The sequence below is a fragment of the Jaculus jaculus genome, chromosome X, assembly GCF_020740685.1.
Source record: "Jaculus jaculus isolate mJacJac1 chromosome X, mJacJac1.mat.Y.cur, whole genome shotgun sequence".
Lineage (NCBI taxonomy): Eukaryota > Metazoa > Chordata > Mammalia > Rodentia > Dipodidae > Jaculus > Jaculus jaculus.
In genome coordinates, this window is record NC_059125.1 from 48677704 (window position 1) to 48695888 (window position 18185).

At 38.6% G+C, this 18185-nt stretch overlaps 1 protein-coding gene across 5 annotated transcripts in view; it reads left to right on the top strand.

Annotated features, from left to right (window-relative positions):
• The window catches only part of Jade3 (jade family PHD finger 3), a 162843-nt gene that overhangs the window by 7050 nt on the left and 137608 nt on the right, over positions 1-18185 (top strand). For 3 of the 5 annotated variants that reach the window (XM_045140863.1, XM_045140862.1, XM_045140867.1), the window contains exon 3: positions 4555-4590. In XM_045140863.1, the coding sequence (XP_044996798.1) occupies positions 4563-4590 (28 nt within the window). In that variant the 5' untranslated portion in view covers positions 4555-4562. Of the gene's footprint in view, positions 1-2809; positions 2901-4554; positions 4591-18185 lie in introns of all 5 variants that reach the window. The other 2 variants (XM_045140864.1, XM_045140865.1) reach the window with 2 other exon arrangements.

Sequence of the window (18185 nt, forward strand, 5' to 3'; positions counted from 1 at the left end):
AATTAAACTCTCTGTGTGTTTAATCCAGAAAAGTATCCAGTGATGTCTAAAACTGGCTTGAGAAAGTAATTTCTTCAGTGTCCTATCTTGTGATCCAATAGAGGAGATGTTTCTGATACAAATGTATAGATTTAAGCAGCTTTTACTGCCCACCATAAACAACGCTAAAAAGAATTGCTATGATGTTGGAAAAAGGTGGCTCTACAGAATGCTTCTCGAGGCCTGGGGAGATGGCTCAGTAGTTAAAGGTGCTTGGTTACAAAGACTTCTGGCTTGGGTTCAATTCCCCAGCACCGATTTAAAGCCAGGCAAAAAAGAAAAAAGAAGTGCAAACATCTGGTATTCAGTTTGAGGGATGAGAAACCATGGTGTATGCACACACGCAGAAAAATAAGTAAACATACATATATATTTAAATGCTGCTAACAAAATGATTAATTAGGCTCACAAGCTTTTAAGGCTGTATTAAGAAAACTTTCACTAAGTCCTATCAATTAGAAACTTGGGTTTAACATTAAAAATGGAACTGTTGAGCTGGAGAGATGGCTTAGCAGTTAAGGCACTTGCCTGCAAAGCCAAAGGACCCAGGATTGACTTCCCAGGACCCACATAAGCCAGATGCACAAGGTGGCACACGTGTATGGAGTTCTTTTACAGCTACTGAAGGCCATGGCATGCCCATTCTCAAGTCCCACTCAAGTAAATACATAAGTAGGGCTGGAGAAATGGCTTAGTGGTTAAGGTGTTTGTGAAGCCTAAGGACCCAGGTTCAATTCCCCACCACATAAGCCAGATGCACAAGGGATGCATGCATCTTGGGATTCATTTGTAATGGCTAGAGGCCCTGGTGTGCCCATTCTTCTCTCTCTCTCTCTCTCTAAAAATAAATAAAATTTTAAAAATATATGTAAACAAATAAATAATACATTTAAAGAAAATGGAACTGTTGAGTATGACTGGGTTAAATATACCATGATTAAGATACTTTTACTAAATGGAAGCTTGCCAATTTGAGTAACTGTGTGTTTGTGTGTGTGTGCATGCCATCTGTAATGGCAGGCAGTACATTTCTGAAAGTCTGGAAAGACTTAAACATCTTTTCAATATTTACATATTTATTTATTTTCGTCTAAGTTTTTATATTTGAAAACTTTTATGTACAGGGTAAACTTCATAAGAGAAAACTAATGTTTTATTTCTCTTACTATACTTCTTAGACCACAGACATTTACTTTAAAGTAGCCTATGTCAGTTAGCTTCTGTGGGGTAGAGAAGGTGGCTAGTTAGTGGCTTGATGATATAGGAGGACTTTGGTTAGACATCTGGTGGTTTGCAGGCTAGTTGGTCTATGTGGGAGGCCCTAAACTGGGATGGCTTATCTCTACTCCTTGTGGCTAGTCTGGACTTGTTGACATGGTCTCAAAGTCTCAAAGAGTAATAAAAAAAGCAAGCACCAATGCATAAGCACTTTTTTTTTTCCCCAAGTGTCTGATGTTCTCACATTTGCTATTGTTCCATCAGCTGAATCACACAGGTGTTTTTGTGCCCATACTCATAATCATTGTGGGAGGGGACTATTCAAGGAATAATATGTCAACCAATTAAAAGCCTTTACAGTATGTTTTTTGGAAGTAGGAATTTTCACAGATGGTTCAACTGCTCACTGATTTTTGTAATAGATATCAGAGGAGCCCCTTGAATTTCTTCAACTCCTCTCAAGTTTTTTTTTAATTTTTTTATTGTTTAATTTATTTATTTGAGAGCAACAGACAGAGAGAGAAAGAGGCAAACAGACAGAGAGATAGAATGGGTGCGCCAGGGCCTCCAGCCACTGCAAACGAACTCCAGATGCATTGCGCCCCCTTGTGCATCTGGCTAACGTGGGTCCTGGGTAGTTGAACCTTGAACCGGGGTCCTTAGGCTTCACAGGCAAGCGCTTAACCACTAAGCCATCTCTCCAGCCCCTCCTGTCAGGTTTTTAAAAAATAAATATTTGTGCTGGGCGTGGTGGCGCACACCTTTAATCCCAGCACTTGGGAGGCAGAGGTAGGAGGATCACCGTGAGTTTGAGGCCACCCTGAGACTCCTTAGTGAATTCCAGGTCAGCCTGGGCTACAGTGAGACCCTACCTCAAAAAACAAAAAACAAAAAATAATAATAATAAATAAATATTTGCAGGCAGATAGAATGAATATGAATGATAAAGGGCATTCAAGGGCCTATTGCCACTGCAAATGAACTCCACATGCATGTGCCACTTTGAGCATCTGGCTTCATGTGAATACTGGGCAAGCAAATCTGAACTGTCAAAGCTTTGCAAGCATGCGTCTTTATCCACTGAGCTATCTCTCTACCCCCCTACCCATTCAAGTTTTTCTTTGAGGCAATCCCAAGAGGCTGGCCCATTTTTATGAGAGAGAGAATATCGGCATGCCAGATCCTCCAGCCACTGTAATTGAACTCCAGGTGCATACTCCACCTTGTGCACATGTGCAACCTTGAGCCTGTGTCACCTTGTGCATCTGGCTTACGTAGGATCTGGTGAGTCGAACATGGGCCCTTAGGCTTTGCAGACAAGCACCTTAACTGCTAAGCTATCTCTTCAGCCCCCGTTCAAATTTTATTACAAAAAATTTAGTGTACTAGTTTATATGCTAGGTTTTGTAGTTAAGCAAAAAGATTTACTTGGGAATCTAAGAGAGAAGTGTTGCCAGTCTCTCCTTGAAACCTTTGTTCTATAATTTTTACCTAAGAAAAATATGTCATGATTTTGACATTGTAATTAGGACAAACCTCCTTGTGATTACAGTAGAATCCAGCATTGTACATGTGAAGTGAGTGACCAAGAACAATCACTTTGAGGCATCAACTTTTGACCTTTTCTCTGGAAGATCTCAAAGGTATCATTTTTTTTTTTAAACCTAGCTGGCAGGCTTAGGTTTTTCAACAGCTCAAGGATTGAAATGTGTTTCATAAAAATGTAACTAGATCCTAGGAGACATATATGAAACTTAGTAAAAGACTCATTTTGGAAATCTTAGAGGTGTTTATTCTTCCAGAAAATTACCTGGTAATAGAATCCTAGCTTTTCTTTTGTCCTCCTAGGATAAAAATTAAACATCCCTGATAAAGCTGGGCGTGTTGACGCACATCTTTAATCCCAGCACTCGGGAGGCAGAGGTAGGAGGATCACCATGAGTTCGAGGCCACCCTGATACATAGTGAATTCCAGGTCAGCCTGGGCTAGAGTGAGATCCTACCTCAAAAAACAAACAAAAAATCCCTGTTAATTTTAAGTCAGTGACTTGAAAAGAGCCATCAAAATTTATGAGCATATCATCTTACTCAGCAAACATTTCCAAGAATTTATTCAACAAATAATTGCATATTAATTGTAGTATTGCTTATAATAACAAAATTGGTAATATATTATGCCAACCGAGGCATGATTATAAACTAGAGTATTATGCTAATAATGTGTTATCTTTAACATGTATAGAGTGATATAAAGGAAGAAGCAGAATAGGATGGATTGTATCCTACCATTTATATAAGACAAGCAGTGAGTGATGGCAGTATCATACTTTTTTTTCTTATATGGACAAAAAATATTTCTACAAAGCTATTTAAGATACTGACAGTTTTGGTGACATGCATGACCAGAGGATAGTGAGTGGGAGGGAGACTTTTACTGCATAAACTTTTATGTATACCTTTTAAAATTTAAGATACTTGAATATTTTTCCTATTTCAAAAATTAAATACATGTTTTAAAAAGGAGAGCTAGTAGTGGGAATTTCCATGGCCTTGAGTTTCATGGTCCCAAGTTGACCAGGTTAGATTCATTCTTGTCTAAAATATAAGCAGTTAGGTTCCCCCTACCCTCCCCCCAAATTGCCATATAATAGTGTACTTCTGACTTTTTTTTTTAAATGGAGTTTGGGATTGAGCCCAGGACTTTCCTTGTGCTATATATGTACTATACCACTGAGCATACTTCCAGCATATGGATTTTTATCCATGGTTTTCCAGAACACTGTATTAGTGGAATCATACAATATGTAGCCTTATTTGATCTAAGTTGTCTCACTTGATTTATCCATATTATGTGACTCAATAGCGTGTTCTCTTTATTGCTGAATATTTCCTTGAATATGCTAGTTTGTTCACTCACATGTGAAAAAACACCTTGGTTGCTTCAGTTGTTTTAAAACCATGGTAAATATTAGTGTATAGGTCTTTGTATGGGCATAAATTTTCAGTTCCTTTGGATAAATACTTGGGAATGTATTGCTAGAACTTTGACAGAAACTGTCAAAGAGTTTTCCAAAGTAGTTCTGCCATTTTGCATTCTGGTCAACCATAAATGTGAAGTACATGCTGAGGTTTATTTTCAGAATATGGATGTCTGTTTGCACCACTTGTTGAAACGTCTGTTCTTTCCCTATTAAATTGCTTTTGTATCTGTGCCCTAATTCTGAGCTCTCTGATGCAGGAATCTTTGTATATCTGTCACCTTCCCATTAACATAATACCCTTTTGTTCTCTTTGTAGTGCTGAAGATGAAAGCCACGGCCTCAAGCATACTAGGCAAGTGCTCTCTACTACTAAACCTCATCCCCAGTCATAATACACTAATCTTTATAGTATATCTTGAAATAAGGTAATATGGGTATTCTGGTGTTTTTGTTCTTTTTCAAAATTATTGTAGTGAGAGGGGACTACTTGTCCCTATCATTAAAAGCATTTTCTACCTCACTATTAAGTATAATGTGGACTGAAGAATTTTGATTGTGTTATCTGGTATATGTCCTATTGTGTACAAACTAGTTAACCTAGCAGGTTTGTTTGAGGCTACTGTCTTAGAAGGTTTGCTTGCAGTGTTTGCTTCTTAAACAGTTTTCTTCTTATCTCCCTTCACTTAATCATTTGCCCTAATCTGACATTGGTTGCCGCCTTAAACTTTTTTTTTTTTTTTGAGGCAGAGTCATTCTAGTTCAGGGTGACCTGGACTTCACTGTGTAGTCTCAGGGTGGCCTCGAACTCATGGTAATCCTCCTACCTCAGTCTCCTGAGTGCTGGGATTAAAGGTGTGTGCTACCATACCCGGCTTCTTAAACATTTTTAAAGAATATTTTATTTATTTGTTTGCAAGCAGAGAGATACAGACACATAGAAAGAGAGAGAGGGAGACAGAGAAGAAGAGTATGTATGTACATGCATACTAGAGCCATTAACCACTGCAAACAAACTGCAGATGCATGCACCACTTTATTCATCTGGCTTTACATGAGTACTGGGGAATCAAACTTGGGTCATTGGCTTTGCAGGCAAGTGCTTTAGACGCTAAACCATCTCTTCTTTTGTAGTGTTCTTTATTTGTTTTGTTAATCCTTAGTGGTTAAGGTGCCTGCCTGCAATGGCTAATGACTCCAGTTTGATTCCCCAGTACCCATGTAAAGCCAGGTGCACAAAGTGGAACATATTATCTGGAGTTTGTTTGCAGTGGCTGGAGGCCCTGGCACACTTATTGTCTCTGTTTGTTTTCTCTCTTTCTGCTTGCAAATAAACAAATACAAAATATATTTTTAAATAATATATGTCTTCTAATGACCACATAAGTCCTGTGGAAAACACAAGTAGAAAAAAAGAAGTATGCATTTCTAGACTTAAGAGAAAATTTGTTTTTCTATGCTGTAACTGTGAAAAGTATAACTATATAGTCGCCTGAGCAGAGTGTGACTTCACAATTAGATTGTAGGTAGGTTTTCCCTGGCTTCAATATGGTTTCTAGCCTTCCTCATGATTTCTTACCCACTTAAATGTTACAGAACACAAGACACTTTGGGCTTTTTATATGTAGATAAAACCTTGATTATAGACAGCTATATCCTACTTGTCTCACATGAAATTCAAATCTTATGTTGGGCATGATAAGGGGAGGCGGCAGGAGGTTTGTGAGTTAAGCTAATTTTGGCTGTGTAGTGAGAAAATCTTGGGGTGGGGGGAGGCAAGGAGGATGAAGAGGAGGGTGCATGTTGGTGTGTATATAGTGCCATGAGCTAAATTTAGCTAACTCTAGAATAGCCAACAAATCCTAAAGTAACTTTCATCCTGATAAATAAATAAGATCTCCAGTTCTGTCCTTTGGCTCCTCTAGGTATTTGCTTTGAGGGAAACTATCTCTAGGTTGCTGTCTTGATAGAATGCCAATGCCACCATACTCCATGTTCAACTCAACTTGCTTCCAGACTGCTCTCCATAGAGACACAGGCTCTAAGAGCTTCTTCCTTATCCTCTCATTGCTATTAGGCTGCTCACTGAACAGTGGTGTCCTTATCCCTGATACCCCAGTAGTCAAGATTTCGTATGCTTAATCATAATCTTCCTTGCCATCTTACCTCTAGAATTACTTAAATCTTATTTTGTACCCACTCCATTCAAATAGGCATTCACTAGGACTTAAGCACACATTCTTCTTCTCTTCGGCACTGCCTCTACCTAGAGTGTTCTAAACATTCCTGTGGGTTTGTTCCATCCCGTATGTACCTACAGAACTCATCTTTTTCATTTCAATGATTTTTTTTCTACTTCTGAAGCTCCACAGGACTAACTGTACTCATGCTTAGCTGCCCACACAGGACAGTGTGATAGAGTGCTTAATGGCCACAACATTCTTTTATCTTCATATCATACCTACCTTTACAGTTTTACTTTGCAGCAGCTCCTATCAAAAGGTTTTGCCAGGTGTGATGGTGCATGCCTTTAATCCCAGCACTTGGGACACTGAGATAGGAGGATCCCTGTGAGTTTGAGGGCAGCCTGAGACTACATTGTGAATTCCAGATCAGCCTGGGCTAGAGTGGGAACCTTCCTCAAAAAATAAATTTTTTTTAACCTACTCCTTGCAATTATTTTTCCAAATATGTGATTTACCATGTATTATTTCTCTTCCCTCCTCTTACCTTTTAGTACCTTTGGTGACTCATGCAGCAGCATTCTTGTTGAGCTGATGAGGTTTCTGTCCTTCAAGGCTGCTCTTTTGTATTTGTACATCCCCTAGTATTGCTAATAGTACTAACATTCCTTTCTCTATTCTTTGGCCCATGTATGCAATATTCAACTAAGGACACCACACCAAGCTAGCAGCTTTTTTTATTTTTATTTTATTTTTTGGATTTCCAAGATAGGGTCTTTCTCTAGCCCAGGCTGACCTGAAATTCACTATGTAGTCTCAGGTTGGCCCCAAACTCAAGGTGATCCTTCTACCTCTGCCTCCCAAGTTCTGGGTTTAAAGATGTGGGCCATCATGCCTGGTTATATACTAAAAACCATTGACTGCAGCTGGTGCTCCTGGGGCTGTAAGGAGCTGTCAACTTGTTTAGGTTTTTCAAGGTTTCTGTGAGAAGTAATATTTTTTTTCAAGGTAGGCTTTCACTCTAGCTCAGGCTGACTTAGAATTAACTATGTAATCTCAGGATGGCCTCAAACTCATGACCTCCTACCTCTGCCTCCCAAATGCTGGTAGTAAAAGTGTACGCCACCACACCTGACTGAGAATTAAATTTCTTTATTGAGATTTTGAATTGATTCCTTGTAAGCTAATTCAGATAAAGGATGAACCTGGATAATGCTTTTCATACCACTTCATGCATTCTTACTCCCTCACACTGTGAGATTGCCACTAGATCCAGCCAGTGAGATACCATCTTATTTTGAGATCTCCTCTTTACCAGGAGATTCCTTGTTCCCTTAAAAATGTGGATTCCTCAAACAAGCCAATCAAAAAATGGGCTATGGAGCTAAATAGAGCATTTTCAAAGGAAGAAATACGAATGGCATATAAGCATCTAAAAAAATGTTCTACGTCACTAGTCATCAGGGAAATGCAGATTAAAACTACATTGAGATTCCATCTCACTCCTGTCAGATTGGCCACCATCATGAAAACAAATGATCATAAATGTTGGCGGGGATGTGGAAAAAAAGGAACCCTTCTGCACTGCTTGTGGGAATGCAATCTGGTCCAGCCATTGTGGAAATCAGTGTGGAGGTTCCTAAAACAGCTAAAGATTGATCTACCATATGACCCAGCTATAGCACTCCTAGGCATATATCCGAAGGACTCATCTCATGTCCTTAGAAGTACATGCTCAACCATGTTTATTGCTGCTCAATTTATAATAGCTGGGAAATGGAACCAGCCTAGATGTCCCTCAACTGATGAGTGGATAATGAAGATGTGGCACATTTATACAATGGAGTTCTACTCAGCAGTAAAGAAAAATGGATGGACCTGGAAAGGATTATACTAAGTGAGGTAACCCAGGCCTAGAAAGCCAAGCGCCACATGTTCTCTCTCATATGTGGATCCTAGCTACAGATGATTGGGCTTCTGTGTGAGACAGAAAATACCTAGTAGCAGAGGCCAGTAAGTTAACAAGGAGACATAAAAGGGAAGAGAAAGGAAGGGAGGAGGTACTTAATAGGTTGATATTGTATATATGTAAGTACAATGATTGAGATGGGGAGGTAATATGGAGAATGGAATTTCAAAGGGGAAAGTATGGGGGGAGGGAGGGAATTACCATGGGATATTTTTTTTATAATCATGGAAAATGCTAATAAAATTTTAAAAAATAAAAAATAAAATAAAATAAAATAAAAAATGTGGATTCCTGGTAAGATTGGCTGCTTCTTGTGAGAATCCCACTAGTATGTTAATCTCCTTATGTTAAGTGGGGCATATACTTGGGTTATTGTATAATGTAAGTAATATTTGCCTTATGGTTGTGTGTGTGTGTTCCTGCTTTCTGTTTGAGTCTGTCTGTCTGTCTTCCTTCCTTCCTCCTTTTCTTTTCTTTCCTTCTTTCTCTCTCTCTCTCTTTCGAGAGAGAGAGACACACACAGAAATAGGCAGAGAGAATGGGCATGCCATGACCTTTAGCCACTGCAAACAAACTCCAGATGCAGGTGCCCCCTTGTGCATCTGGCTTATGTGCATCCTGGGGAGTTGAACCTGGATCCTTTGCCTCTACAGGCACACTCCTTAACAGCTAAGCCATCTCTCCAGCCCTGAAGTTTTTTTAAAAATTGTTTATTTGTAATTAGAAAGAGAGACAGAAAAAGAAAGAAAGGGTGCTCTATGGCCTTTTGCCACTGCAAACAAACTACAGATATATGTGCCATTTGTGCATCTGGCTTTATGTGGGTACTGGGAAATTGAACCCAGGCTGTCAGGCTTTGCAAACAAGCAGTTTAACAGCTGAGCCATCTCTCCAGCCCTTCCTTAGGGTTTTAAAGCTGGTTTGTTAACTGTAAGAAGCTTGATCTTTATTTTTTTGGTTTTTCAAAGGTGTCACTCTACCTCAGGCTGACCTGGAATTTACTATGTAGTTTCAGGCCAGCCTTGAACTCATGGCAATATTCTTATCTCTGTCTCCAGAATGCTGGATTAAAGGTGTGTGGCACTATGCCCAGCTTTATCTTAATTTTTATTTTTACCTAAACTATACTATCTCTAGCTTTCATTTAAGATGTTAGCATTAGTTTGACTTTTCTTTCTACCCAGACATTCTGCTAACCTGTCTTTAAGGCAAAGTAGTTGACCTAGACCAGCCTGTCCTTTGTTGGCAATTCATAGAGGTTAATACTAATTTTCTTCAGACCTCCATCTACTTTCATATCCTACTCCAAGGAATATTACTCTCCTGCTTCTAGTTTATTGAGGTGTAAACTGAGATTATTAATTTGAGATGTCCTCTTTTCTAATAAAAGTATTAGTGATAAGAATTTCTGTGTCAGCACTACTTTGGCTGTGTTCCACAAACTGATATATTTCATTCAGTTAAATGTGTCTTTTTAAAATTTCCCTTGATATTTCTTTGACTCATAGTTATTTAGAAGTATGTTATTTATTTCTAAATGTTGACCCTTTTATCTTTTTGCTACTGATTTCTACTTTGATCCTTTTGTGGTCAGAGAATGTACTCTGTATGATATCAATCTTTGTAAAATTGTTTGTTTCATGACTCAGTATGTGATCTATCTTGATTTTCTATGAATGCTCCAAAGGAATGCAGTTTGCTATGGTTGGCTGCAGTGTTCTACAAGTACTGATTTAATTCTGTTGCTTGATGGTGTTGAGTTCTTCTGTATCCTTGCTAACTTTGTCGGTTCTTTCAACTGATGAAAGATGTTGAAGTATGTAGCTACAACTATAGATTTGTCTGTTTGCCATTTCAATTCAATTAGTTTGTTTCACAAATTTACAACTGTGTTTGAGTGTTTACACATTCAGGATTGCTCTATCTTCTTTGTAAATTGACCCTTTTATCGTTAATGTTCTCAATCTGTGATAATTTTAAAAAAATGTTTATTTTTATTTATTTGACAGCACCAGACACAGAGAGAAAGAGGGAGAAAGAAAAGAGAGAGAGAATGAGAATGGGTGCACCAAGGCCTCCAGCCACTGCAAATGAACTCCAGACACGTGCGACCCCTTGTGCATCTGGCTAATGTGGGTCCTGGGGAATTGAGCCTTGAACTGGGTCCCTAGGTCCCTTAGCGCTTAACCGCTAAGCCATCTCTCCAGCCCTCTGTGATAATTTTTATTCTGTATTAGTATAATAATTCTTGCTTTCTTTTGAGTAATGTTTGCATTTTGTTCCTTTTTTTAAGGCAAGTCCACCATACTGGTGTTTTATTTAAATTTTTAAAAAATTAATTTATTTTTTATTAACAACTTCCATGATTGTAAACAATATCCCATAGTAATGCCCTCCCTTCCCCCACTTTCCCCTTTGAAACTCCACTCTCCATCATATCCCCTCCCCCTCTCAATCAGCCTCTCTTTTATTTTGATGTTACTAACTTTTCCTCCTATTATGATGTTCTTGAATAGGTAGTATCAGGCACTGTGAGGTCATGGATATCCAGGCCATTTTGTGTGTGGAAGAGTGTATTGTAAGGAGTCCTACCCTTCCTTTGTCTCTTACATTCTTTCCTCCACCTCTTCCACAAAGCGATCTCTTCAGCCCCCTTCATTTTTTTTTTTTTAAACTCAGTGAGTTTCTTGTATATAATATACGGACAGGTATTTTTTTTTAAATCAACTCTGCCAGTCTCTGTCTTTTTAATTTTTTTTTTTATTATTTTTTTCATGATTGAGTCTGGCTGGAGTCCAGGCTGACCTGGAATTCACTATGCAGTCTCAGGGTGGCCTCAAACTCAACAGCAATCCTCCTACCTCTGCCTCCCAAGTACTGGGATTAAAAGCATGTACCACCTACCATGCCTGGCTCAGTCTCTTTTTGCTGGTTTATTTAGACCATTTGTAGTTGCTGGATATTCATGGATCTTTGAAATAATCTATCCCTAGAATATATTTCCTAGATTTGTATCAAGCTTCCTCATGACAATTTAAATACATGATATAACCAGAAGCTTACTTACTTAGATGATGAGCCAAAAGTTCTAGGGCTTAGTCCTTTTGTCATATAATAGTTCTGTGACCTTGAGCAAATGATACCCAGTTCTGTTTAAACATCCTCACTCACATTCTATTGGATGCCAAGTGTTAGGACTGGTAATAAAGACATAAAGTTAACATTTGACATACCCTTTACCTTTCAGGGATTTAGAGTCCTATAGAAGAAATATTCAGGCAATCAGATTACTATACAGGACAAATATTAAAAACAGAGGTTAGTGTTTTATCTAGGCAGGAGTGGAAGGGAGAGTTTAAGCAAGGCTTCTAACAAGAGTTAATGGCTACACTTAATTGATCAGGTAAAGAACAGACTAGAGGATGAAAATTGAGCATGTCTGAATTTTTCTTTTTTTTTTCTTTCTTATTTTTGTTTTTTTGAGGTAGGGTCTCACTCTAGCTCAGGCTGACCTAGAATTCACTATGTAGTCTCAGGGTGGCCTTGAATTCACTGTGATCCTCCTACCTCTACCTCCTACATGCTGGGATTAAAGGCATGTGCCACCATGCCCAGCTTTTCTTATTTTTTAAAGAGAGGTTGACAGTCCAATCAAGAAAAAAACATTGAACCCCTTCTTCCACAGACAAGCATTGTGTAATGGTGATGTCCTTAGACCTTGATATCTTTGCGGTATCTTTTATACCCAAATTTCATGGTTCTTAGTTGGACTGGCTTCTGCAGAGCTTTTAGTCTCCAGCAAAGTTTTCATGGTTAGGTTTATGTCATCATAAATATCTTAATATATTCATAAGTCTTTAAAAAATATAGTCACTCTTTTGGTCCTATGTAAATCATTTATACAGTATATACCTGGCATAGGTGGTAGGGTAAGGGGTAAAACCATGGGCTTTATCGGGCTACCAAATTTACCTTGATTTTTGTCATGTTTCTTTTTTTCCTTTGTTTTTATAAGACAGAATCTCACCATGTTGCCCAAGCTGTTTTGCAACTTATAGAACTCATTATGTAGCCCCGTGATCCTCAGTATTAGGATTATAGGTACCTAGCCACCATGCTTGGCTTAATAAGTTTCTAATTCTTGCATTCATCCTGATAGCATCTTCTGCAAACTGGTAAACTTTGTAGTATACTCTCTTCTTAAGCCATGTTGGCATATATTAGAAGTTTTTGTTTTGTTTCTCGAGGTAGGGTAGAGAGTAGCCTAGGCTGAACTAGAATTCACTCTGTAATCCCAGGCTGGCCTCAAACTCATGGTATTCCTCCTACCTCTGCCTCCTGATTGCTGGGATTAAAGGCACACACCACTCCTGACTCAGAAAGCTTTAAATATATGTACATTCAGTGTATGATACAGATTCCAAAATGTAAATGGAAATATAATGTACCTGCAGAAAAAAAATGAACAGGCCATAAGTGCAAAGCTCCATTAATACAGTCTTCAAAGTGAACATAACTATTCAACCAGTGCCTAGGCCAAGAAAAAGATTATTACAAGTATCTCAGAATCCATTACCCCAGAGGTTTATTAGGTACTACTGTCCTCACTTTTACCAGTACATATTAAAAATTATGTCTTTTCAGTTTATGTAGCTAGAAACTACATACCTTCTTTAAAAATAATCCATTGGTGGGCATTTCAGGGGTGTTTGTAGTTTGGGGATGTTATATATAGTGTATATTTTAACATACTTAAACATGTTTTTGGGAGAATATCAGTGTATTTCTGGAAAACATAGCCAAAAGTAGAACAGTTGGATCATGGGGTATGCACATAGTTTTCCAAAGCCTTTATACTAATTTATATTCTCAGCAGCAGTATACTAGCAGTGACATTTCCTCACATATTTCTCCAGCACTTGATAATTTAAATTTTAGCCATTCTGATGGGCAGCTGTTACCTTTTCTTGGCATTCTTTTTCTTTTTATTTGGGATGGGGTTTTGCTGTGTTACTCAGACTAGCCTTGAACTCATGATTATCCAGCCTTAAAAGCCTCAAAGTAGTTGGGATTACAGGTGTGTAACACCTCACCTCAATTTCTCATTTTTAATTAAAATATAGTTTACCAGCAAAATGCAGGGATTTTAGGAACACAATTTGAATTTTGACAAATGTATATATCCATACAACCCACAACCCAAGATGCAGAATATTTCTGTCACCCTAGAAAGTACCAGTATAGTTGTTTTCAGTCAATTTTCTCCAACCAGTGGTAACCACTGTTCTGATTTATGTCACTGTGGACTCCATTTTTCCTCTTATAGAATCTCATACAAATGGACTCATATGTTATATATTCTTGTATCTGGTTTGGTTTTATCCTATTTTCCTCTGTATATGATAGTTTCCACTTATCTGTAGATTCTCTTTATGTAGTTTGTTACCCAGCACCCACCAAAACCTGAAAATGCTAAATGGAAAATTTCAGAAATAAAAATTTTAAGTTGCATTTCAGGTCATCCTGGGCTAGAGTAAAACCCTAACTCAAAAAACCAAAACACATGGGCTGAAGAGATGGCTTAGAGGTTAAAGCGTTTGCCTATAGAGCCAAAGGATCCTGGTTCAATTCTCCAGGACCCACATAAGCCAGATGCACAAGGGTGGCACATGCATCTGGAATTTGTTTGCAGTGGCTGGAGGCTTTGGCGTGCCCATTCTCTCCCTCCCCCCCCCCCTCGCTCTGCCTCTTTCTGTCAAATAAATAAAATATATTTAAATACACCCACACAGCTGAGTGTGGTGGCGCACACCTTTTAGCACTTGGGAGGCAGAGGTAGGAGAATTGTTGTGACTTCAAGGCTATCCTAAGACTACATAGTAAATTCCAGGTCAGTCTGGGCTAGAGCAAAACCCTACTTTGAAAACCAAACCAAAAAAGATAAGTTGCATGCTGTTCTGAATAGTGTGGCGAAATTTTATACTGTCCTTTTCAGCACCCTTTATACAGCTTATCCTCACTATGTATATTAGCCATGTATTATTCACTTCATAGCTTATCTCCATTATCCAAGCAATTTAAGGTATTTCAGTGCTTGTGTTTAGGTAACTGCTGTCTTACTTAGCTAATGGCTCTAAAATGTAAGAGTAGTGACCTTAACAATTCAAATATGACAAAGAATTTAAAGCCCTTCCTTTAAATAAAAAGGGAAAGTTCTTGACTTTCATGAGAAAAGTCACATACTGAAGTTACTAAGAACTACATAATGTACTTAGAAAAAGAGTTCAATGTGGTGGTCCATGCATGTAATCCTAGCACCTAGGTAGAGATTACAAATAATGGATTATTATAAATCCTAGCTGAGGGAGGTGTACTTTGGGGTACTGTCCTCTGGACGTGACCTGCCTTAACTGGTGCATTCATGACCAGTGATTGTTGTTACCCCACAAGACCTGCACAGTTCAGAGCCTGTCAACATTTTGACATAGAGGACAGAGGAGGACAAAAAGAATGAGTCATCAGATCAGAAGGACTACCTGGAAAAAGGAGGGATCCCAGTGTAATAGGGGTGGAGAAAGAAGGAAAAAGAAGGGCAGTAGGATTGGGAACTTAAATAACAGTGTGTACATGTATTAAAATTCTCAATAAGATGGCTGGAGAGATGGCTTAGTGATTGAAGCACTTGCCTGTGAAGCCTAAGGACCCAGGTTCAACTTCCCAGAACCCATGTAAGCCAGATGGACAAGGTGATGCATGCACACAACATCATGCATGCACACAAGGGGACACACACATCTGGAGTTCATTTGCAGTGGCTAATGAATGCCCTGGCATGCCAATTCATATTTATATTCTCTCTCTCTCTCTCAAATAAAAAAAAAAATTAACAAATATGGAGGACTAGGCGAGGTGGTGAATGCTTTTAATTCCAGTACTTGGGAGGCTGAGGTAGGATGGTTGCCATTAGTTTAAGGTCAGCCTGGGCTAGCTAGAAAGAGACCCTGCTTTAAAACAACTACCCAGCAGGGTGTGGTGGCGCACACCTTTAATCCCAGCACTTGGGAGACAGAGGTAGGAGGATTGCCGTGAGTTTGAGGCCACCCTGAGAATACATAGTGATTTCCAGGTCAGCCTGGGCTAGAGTGAGACCCTACCTCAAAAAACCAAAAAAAAAAAAAACACTATAAAATATAAGTAAAGGCCTGCCCCTTTTCACCACCTAATAAAATATCAATGCCAAAAAAAAAAAAACACAAAACACAAAAACCAGAAGATGGAAAAGAACTTTTTTTTTTTTTTTTTTTTTTTTTGGTTTTTCAAGGTGGGGTTTCACTCTAGCCCAGGCTGACCTGAAATTCAATATGTAGTCTCAGGGTGGCCTAGAACTCACAGTGATCTTCCTACCTCTGCCTCCTGAATGCTGGGATTAAAGGCATGTGCCACCATGCCCAGCTGAGAACATTTTTTTTTTAATCAGGTATGTGTTCTAAGAAACTAGTCATCAGATTTTTTAAAAATATTTTTTGTCCATTTTTTATTTATTTATTTGAGAGCAGCAGACACAGACGAAAGACAGGCAGAGGGAGAGAGAGATAATGAGCATGCCAGGGCTTCCAGCCACTGCAAATGAACTCCAGACGTGTGCACCCCCGTGTGCATCTGGCTAACCTGGGTCCTAGGGAATTGAGCCTCAAACTGAGGTCCTTAGACTTCACAGGCAAGTGCTTAACTGCTAAGCCATCTCTCCAGCCCCAGATGGTTTTATTATTGTACAAACATCATTGAGTATACTTATACAAACTGAAATAGCCACGACATCATTCAGTCTTATGGGACTACCACTATATAATTGTGGTCCATTGTTGGCAGAAATGACCAACACTTCATTATATGGTGCGTAACTGTAGCATAGGATTCAGTATTAACCATGGTTTTAGGCATCTGCTTAGAAGGCTTGGAACATGTACTCTGTGGATAAGGGAGGTGGGGCTACTATATTTTGAGATTCATCCATGATGCCTTACATATCTGCAGTTCATTATATCTCATTGCATAAATCTACCAAAATCTGTAATTCTCCTAATGGACATTTAATTTTTTGAAGTTTTATTGTGGCTTTTACTTTGTAGTTCCCTGATGGCTAATACTACTGAGCTTTCTTTCTTGAATTTATCACCAGTGTACTAACATCACAGGAAGAGTCTGTTCAAGACATCTGCCGGGGTTTTTTTTTTTATTGGATTGTCTGCTTTATTAATTTGTTGGATTTCTTTCTTTCTTTCAAGTTTTTTTTTTGTTTGTTTGTTTGTTTTGAGATAGGGTCTCACTCTACTCCATGCTGACCTGGAATTCTGGAATTCATCCTGTAGTTTCAGGGTGGTTCTGAACTCACAGCAATCCTCCTATCTCTGCCTCCCAAATGCTGAGAAAGGCATGTGCCATCATACCTGGCTTGGATTTCTTTATATAACATGAATATAAATCCATTTCTTTCTGATAACTGACTTTTCATTTTCTTAAGAATGTCCTTTTTAGCATAAAAACATCCTATATGGGAAGGTTCATAACAGCTTTATTTGTAATAATTACAAACTAAAACTACTCAAGTGTTCTAAAGTTGGTAAGCAGTTAAACTATGGTGTATGCATATAATGGAGTAAAAGGAATGAATTATTATTACATGAGACAACTTGAATGTATCTCAGAAGCATCATGCTTAGTGTATACTATGTGATTTCATTTGTATAACAGTCTTAAAATGATAACATACTTTACTTGTTATAAAATTTGCATTTAAATGTATAACTTAATACTTTAATAAATTTACCAAGTTACACAACCATATCTATAATCCAGATTTAGAATATTTCCATCTCTAATAAAATCACTTGTCTATTCTGTCATTGCCCTTGCCCCAGCCAGGCACTGATCTATTTTCTGCCTCTGTAGATTTATCTTTTGTGGACATTCTTTTATAAATAGAAGCATGGGGGCTGGAGAAGATGGCTTAGCAGTTGAAGGTACTTGCTTGTAAAGCCTGATGGCCCAGGTTTGATTCCCAAGTACTCACATAAAACCAGATACACAAAGTGGTACATGTGTCTGTGGCCCTGGTACAATCTCCCCCACCCACCTTCCATATAAATAAACATATTTAAATAGCCAAGCATGGTGGCATGTACCTTTAATTCCAGAACTTGGGAGACAGAGGTAGAAGAATCACTGTGAGTTTGAGGCCACCCTGAGACTGTATAGTGAACTCCAGGTCATCCTGGGCTACAGTGAAACCCTACCTCAAAAAACCAAATAGTATATGGTTTAATTTATTTTAATAAATAAAATAAATGTGGTCACTTGTGTCTAGCTTCTTTTTATTTTTTGACTTTTGTTGTTTTGTTTTCTGTTTTTCTCAAGATAGGATTTCACTCTAACCTAGGCTTACCTGGAATTCACAATGTAGTCTCAGGCTGGCATTGAACTCAAAGCAGTCCTACTATTCTGCCTCTCAAGTGCTGGGATTAAAGGCATGCACCACTATGCCCTGTTTATTGACATTTAATTTTTTTTTAATTTTATGTATTTATTTGAGAGCTACAGACAGAGAGAGAAAGGCAGAGAAAGAGAGAGAATGAATGGGCACGCCAGGGCTTCCAGCCACTGCAAACGAATTCCAGACGTGTGCGCTCCCTTGTGCATCTGGCTAACGTGGGTTCTGGGGAATCGAGTCTCGAACCTGGATCCTTAGGCTTCTCAGGCAAGCGCTTAACCGCTACACCATCTCTCCAGCCCAATTGACAT